We start from the raw sequence: 6,901 nt of genomic DNA on the forward strand, positions 1-6,901 counted from the left end.
TTAGATGTCATTGATAACGAGATCACATCATTAGGAGAATGATGTGATGGACAAGACCCAATCCTAAACATAGCACAAGATCGTATAGTTCGTTTGCTAGAGTTTTCCAATGTCAAGTATCTTTTCCTTAGACCATGAGATCGTGTAACTCCCGGATACCGTAGGAGTGCTTTGGGTGTGCCAAACGTCACAACGTAACTGGGTGACTATAAAGGTATACTACGGGTATCTCCGAAAGTGTCTGTTGGGTTGACACGGATCAAGACTGGGATTTGTCACTCCATGTGACGGAGAGGTATCACTGGGCCCACTCGGTAATGCATCATCATTATGAGCTCAAAATGACCAAGTGTCTGGTCACGGGATCATGCATTACGGTACGAGTAAAGTGACTTGCCGGTAACGAGATTGAACAAGGTAGTGGGATACCGACGATCGAATCTCGGGCAAGTAGCATACCGATTGACAAAGGGAATTGTATACGGGGTTGCCAACATGGGTATCCAGATCCCGTTGTTGGTTATTGACTGGAGAGCGATCTCGGTCATGTCTACATGTCTCCCGAACCCGTAGGGTCTATACACTTAAGGTTCGGTGACGCCAGGGTTGTAGGGATATGTATATGCAGTAACCCGAATGTTGTTCGGAGTCCCGGATGAGATCCCGGACATCACGAGGAGTTCTGAAATGGTCCAGAGGTAAAGAATTATATATAGGAAGTGCTATTTCGGCCGTTGGGACAAGTTTCGGGGTCACCGGTATTGTACCGGGACCACCGGAAGGGACACGGGGGTCCACCGGGTGGGGCCACCTATCCCGGAGGGCCCCATGGGCTGAAGTGGGAAGGGATCCAGCCCAAAGTGGGCTGGGGCGCCACTTCCCCTAGGGCCCATGCGCCTACGGTGGGGAAACCCTAAAGGGGGGCGCCCCTTGCTTGGGGGGCAAGCCCCCCACCCCTTGGCCGCCGCCCCCCTAGGAGATTGCATCTCCTAGGGCCGGCGCCCCCCCTAGGCCCCCCTATATATAGTGGGGGGGATGGAGGACCTCTTACCTTTGCCTTTGGTGCCTCCTTCTCCCTTTCCAAGACATCCTCCTCCTCCATAGAGTTTGGCGAAGCCCTGCCGGAGTACTGCAGCTCCATCACCACCACGCCGTCGTGCTGCTGCTGGAGCCATCTTCCTCAACCTCTCCTTCCCCCTTGCTGGATCAAGAAGAAGGAGACGTCACGCTGACCGTACGTGTGTTGAACGCGGAGGTGCCGTCCGTTCGGCGCTAGGATCTCCGGTGATTTGGATCACGTCGAGTACGACTCCCTCATCCCCGTTCTTTGAACGCTTCCACGCGTGATCTACAAAGGTATGTAGATGCAATCCGATAACTCGTTGCTAGATGAACTCATAGATGGATCTTGGTGAAACCGTAGGAAAATCAACACGAGCTAGTTCAAGTAGAGGCATACTAGTGACACTCTGTTTGTCTATGTATTCACACATGTATCATGTTTCCGGTTAATACAATTCTAGCATGAATAATAAACATTTATCATGATATAAGGAAATAAATAATAACTTTATTATTGCCTCTAGGACATATTTTCTTCATGAAGGGGCGACGCAACGGCGGCGCGCGAGTCGGTGTAGCCGCGGGGACGACCTAGGGTGGCGGCGGAGATCTATCGCGTGTCACACTCGCTACGGCTCGATGGGGCGACGCAGCGGCAGCGCGAGGGTCGGTGCTGCCACGGAGATGGCCTGAAACGGACATACTCGCCTGCTGTGCAGCATCAACGAGGAATTGAAGCAGATAGCACCTGCATTCTTTACCCCAAATTGCTCGAGAAAAACACATCAGTCTCTGAACGGACATCCCAGATGCTTTTCTTCTCGTATATAAGTGTGGAATCTTACAACATGTCACCAATCCATTGTCGTCCAGCCCGGTTAGGATACCTGGCTTTCACCCAGGCGACCCGGGTTCAAATCCCGGCAATGGAGCCTTTTTCTATTTTTTTGATTTTTGTACTTCTGTGTTGCGCTGCCCTTTATTTTGAATATTACCCAAAATTTAGCCCTAGACACACAAACAGAAGTTTAAACTTCTTTTTAGTATGAGAAAAAACTTGGCTGATTTCCCTGCAAAAACATAAGTTTAAATTTAGCTTTGCAGGTTGACAGAGAAAGTAACATGCTTAAATTTAGCCCTTGCAGTTTGACATAAGTTTAAATTTAGCTCTTGCAGGTTGACAGAGAACGTGATATGCAGGTTAGCAGTGATCTATACGAAAAGTGACTAAAAAAATGAGAAAAAACGCAAATCAGTTACTCAGTCCAGAATCATCAGTTACAAGGCAAATCAGTTTCTCATGATATGTCACAGGCTCACAGCCCCAGCCACGACAGCAGGACATAACACCAAGGTTACAGTACACTGCTAGATCAATGAAGGTACTACACAAGATACACGTATACATGGGGCGTACTGAGCAACAGACCGGACAAGATCACAAAATTCTTGCTTGGTTGCGCAAGCACAACTCAGGGTGTGGCTCTACTTGCGCCTTGCCAATATCGGCACAGCAGTCCTTGCACTTCCAGAACCGGTGCTCTGCCGCGACCACGACGACGGCTTTGCCCTGCCCGCCATCAGCGCCGACGCTGCACTAGCTTTTATATTCCGCCTCTTCAGCGCAAGGTCTAGCTTGTCTTTCGAAGCTGAGCCTGATGGCTCCGGGAAGATGGAGGCGGCCTTGATCGCTGCTCTCTTGTCCTTCCTGTTCTTCTCGAAATTCGAGGCGAACCTCACACGAGCTGCAGCGGCAGCATCCTCTGCGGAGGGTGGCAGAAGGCGTACTCCGAGCCCCATCCTCCTCGCTGATTTCTTCTCGTCAGCAACTCTCTTCTTTTGGCTCTACATAAATAATAGGACAACAAGTGGATAAGAATCCTGACAGTTAGAGAACTTACTGATGAAAAATTATACAAAGGAATTCACTAGATGACCCTAAGGCGGTCGCGGAGGGTTCTGTTCAGGGAATAATCATCAGAATGACGGCTATCAGAGAGGCGTTGAAGCCGAACTAAAACAGGCTCCTCTTCTTTCTTCTTCCGAATATCCTCTCCCTGGTGTTCAAGCTTATACATGGGATCCGCAAGCTTGTCTCTTTCTGAAGCAAGTACAATAAACCATCAGGCATTTGAATCACAAGGAAAACCATAAAAAAGAAACAAATCTGTACTAGGTGTCAGAACCTTCATCCGCAGGGAGCAGGAGCGTCTCTGCATCTTCAACATCGAAATCTTCAGTCTTCCGCTGAGCCCCACTGATTATAACATACTCAGTATTCTTCGGGTCCGTATGTATGACTATCTCATGCTGGCAACATGGTGATTTCATACTGAAGCTCCATATCTGACATAGGAAAAAGTTGTGAAACAATATCAGAACAGCATACGGGTGAATGATTTTAAGCAGAAATCTGTCACAACTGTGGAGTAGAAAATTATAGTACTGCAGTTTCTCAGGGAATAAACACAGAAAATATACAAGGCCCCAAGTCATTAGAACTTATTGGAGGTTCTTTAACACATACATTACACAGCTAGCAGAAGCAAGTACAACTGAGTTCTCTTTTCTAATAATATTAGCATGGCTAAGGAAGCAGCATAGAAGCTATTCAGAAATATGTAGGTTCAATTCAAGCTATTTTAACTTGTCTACAATCAAAACAAATACTACCTCTGTAACTTTTATAGGACATTTTTAGAGTCTGACAGAGTCAAAAAAAGTCTTATATTAAGTTACAGAGGGAATATTTATTTAAATGCCAACAACCCCTTAAACATTTTATGATTACCCTCAATACTCTTTTGCGAATGTACACAGCAAAATGCAATAAGAAGTACTACCTCCGTCCCGAATTACTTGTCGCAGAAATGGATGTATCTAGACGTATTTTTAGTTCTAGATACATCCATTTCTATCCAGAAGGAATAATTAGTTATGACGATAAAGATGTGTGTGCCCAGCGTGAGATTAGCTCCAGGAATGAGTTAAGATGAGCTGCATGCATCCTCACATGTAGCTGCATGCATTTGGCCGAGTCGTGTGGCTGTTTGAGAAGTTGCGTAAGTGCTAAATATGTGCGTGCGCAGCTAGTGGAGTGATTAGTGGAGCAAGCCATTAGTGGCTTGACCATGTGTGAGTGTGTGCATGCTAGTTAGTTGGTAAGTGGATACGTGTTAGCCGTGTGTGTATGGCTATAAAAGCCCCAATTAATTGCCTTGTGGTGTGAGAAGTGAACAAGAGAAAAGGCAAGTGCGTGTGTGCCACAAAAAAGTCTCCGTGTGTACTTGTGTGTGTTTTCTTCCCAACAAGCGCAGCAACCACAAACTAGCGTTTACGGTGATGACAAAAATCTCATATATCTATCTTCACTTTTGTGGGAAAAAAATCCCAGTTGTGTAGAAAAACAACACATATAAATCCCAAGGCAATATCAGGTCGAGAAGCTATTTGGTTTGTAACTAAACACAGTACGCATCCTTAACATTGTTTCAATTCACATTGGCTTGGAAGCTGACGCCAGTTTAGAATACGAAATTTTCTCCAGAATTCACCAACTCACTTTTTAATTATTTTCTCCAATTATCCTTGCAACGTATGCGCACAAATTGTAGTTTAGGATATGATTTGAGGATGGTGCAGATCAACTAATGAGTGAGTTTAAGAGATCAGCCGAGGCTGACGCTGAACCAATTTTACAAAATTTTGCATTTAGACATGGCATAGCTAGAAGAAACATAATACTATGCAACTAATTGAGTAAAGATGGTAAGCCATAAAACCAAGATTCAATTGCTCTGATAAGTGATAACATGGGGAGAGGCTTTCAGAAAGAAAGAAAGAAAAGACATAGGGAGAGGATATGCTGCGCTAATTCAAGCACAAACAGCTTCCACCATTCACAGAAGAGAAAGTTAAATGAACAGCAGTGATGATGCGGTACATGTTAAGATTGGACACGAACCTTGGTAGAGTAATAATTTCCAACTTGTTTCTTTTCAGCATTAAACCTTACTCCCTTCCCTATCATGGAGCTGCATCCACCACACCAGACATTGAAAGGCATCTCGAATCTGCAGAACAGAACAAACCAATTGAGTTAATAAGCTAGATAAACACTTCAACAAGATGTTTCTACAAAAAAGTAAGCATAAAGGTAAAATCAACTTTAACATGCATCAAAGGAACAATCTCTCTATCATGTACTAATGTGTTATGCCAGATAAAACATATTGAGATAGATATGTGTGGAACTGGGCAGAAGAATGAGTTCATACATGATTCTAGCACTTAAGGCAATCAAGCGAACTGCCAAATCAACTGAACAGTATTTCACAATTCTCAACAAGATTGGTTAACTAATTGGTGTATGACCGTGAAAAACTAACAAAATTGATTTGCAAGACAGATATTTTGAGATGAATCTATCTTATCAGCACGGTTTGGTAACGGAACAATGTCAACAGTTGTCATAATAACATCTGTAAAATACAAGTCATGGCCCAAATATTTTGGTGGCACATACTCCTTCCCTACTCCAAATTCACACCCTCTTACTTTGGCATCCCACCATTCTTTAAACCTCAATCAACCCACATAACTCCAACTCTATTGCCCAACCATCCACATTATAAGCCTGTTTAGATAAAAGGCCCCAGGTCCGACGCATTTCTAGCTTCACATCATCATGTTATGTCCGAACGGACGATCATATAAGAAAACAGGCTACATATCAAGGGAAACAAACCTTATAATCAGGATGCCCTGATCCAGCTTCCTCGCCCGCTCCCTGAGGGCATGTTGGCCGTGGAACTTGTTCAGCCCACCCTGATTTAACCAAACAGGAACAAAAAGACAAGCACGCAGTGGCATCAGCAACCATAAGAAAGCAGAACAAAACGAAGAGCTGCACGAATTCGCCGAGGAAGATCCGTAGTACCTTCTTCGGGCTCCATTCGGGCGGGTAGTAGAAGTTGTCGGCCCTCGCCGCGGCAAGCGTCGACTGCAGGATACAACAAATCAGTCAAATCGTCTCGGCGGACATGAAGGATCGTCAGCCGGGCTACCCCAGAAGCCCCCGGATTCGGGAAACCCTAGGATTTGGGGGTGAGGAGAGGTCGAAATCGAGAGAGGCGAATAGAGCTGATCGTACCATGTTGTCTCCGGCGAGGAGGCGGAGGAGGAGGATACGAGCGGCGCGACGAGCGGAGGTGCGGTGGCTCCGGGAGATCGGCGACGACGGGGAGGTCTCGGGCGAGCGGCGGCGGCGGCGGCGACGGGGAGGTTCCGGGCGAGCGGCGGGCAGAGGAAAAGGAGATTTGTGATTTGTTTCGACTCTTCTTATTTTAACACGACGACGGGGGTCTGTGGATGCGTCGGTTCAGGGATGTGTCGGTCCAAGTTTACGGAAGGAATCGCTGTTAAGTAAGTAACGGATCGAAACGAAACACAAATCCATTGTCGTCCAGCCCGGTTAGGATACCTGGCTTTCACCCAGGCGACCCGGGTTCAAATCCCGGCAATGGAGCCTTTTTTTCTACTTTTTTTATTATACCCAAATTGTAGCACTTGCTAGCTACTCCATATCACCAAAAATTGCTGCTAAGTTTGAACTTGGCTCTCTCTCTCTCCTTTTTTAATGAAAAATAGCTCATTTTCATTGATGTAGACATTTGATTTGATGCCAACATTGGGCAAAACCAAAAGTTGACAACATTTTTAGAGGTTGGTAAGAATTTATTGCTTTTTTGGAAAAATATCCTATAAAACATGGTATATTTCCCGGCAATGGAGCCTTTTTTTCTACTTTTTTTATTATACCCAAATTGTAGCACTTGCT

General features: G+C 45.5%; 1 protein-coding gene and 2 non-coding genes across 3 annotated transcripts; 2 read left to right on the forward strand and 1 right to left on the reverse strand.

Moving 5' to 3' along the window:
- The first annotated feature begins 1,920 nt into the window (after positions 1-1,920).
- Positions 1,921-1,994, forward strand: TRNAE-UUC. The gene has a single exon. It is a non-coding gene; the product is annotated as a tRNA-Glu (tRNA).
- Positions 1,995-2,298: 304 nt separating this feature from the next.
- LOC119360713 (coiled-coil domain-containing protein 130-like) lies at positions 2,299-6,397 on the reverse strand. Its single transcript, XM_037626240.1, has 7 exons — positions 6,215-6,397; positions 6,002-6,064; positions 5,810-5,889; positions 5,027-5,135; positions 3,249-3,408; positions 3,000-3,163; positions 2,299-2,907 (listed from the first exon to the last, which is right to left on the reverse strand). The coding sequence occupies exons 1-7, from the start codon at positions 6,215-6,217 to the stop codon at positions 2,548-2,550; spliced, it is 939 nt and encodes a 312-aa protein (XP_037482137.1). The 5' UTR covers positions 6,218-6,397; the 3' UTR covers positions 2,299-2,547.
- A 118-nt stretch (positions 6,398-6,515) lies between these two features.
- Positions 6,516-6,589, forward strand: TRNAE-UUC. Its single transcript has one exon. It is a non-coding gene; the product is annotated as a tRNA-Glu (tRNA).
- Positions 6,590-6,901: the final 312 nt, after the last annotated feature.

Source organism: Triticum dicoccoides, chromosome 1A, assembly GCF_002162155.2.
Source record: "Triticum dicoccoides isolate Atlit2015 ecotype Zavitan chromosome 1A, WEW_v2.0, whole genome shotgun sequence".
In the NCBI taxonomy this organism is placed as follows: Eukaryota; Viridiplantae; Streptophyta; class Magnoliopsida; order Poales; family Poaceae; genus Triticum; species Triticum dicoccoides.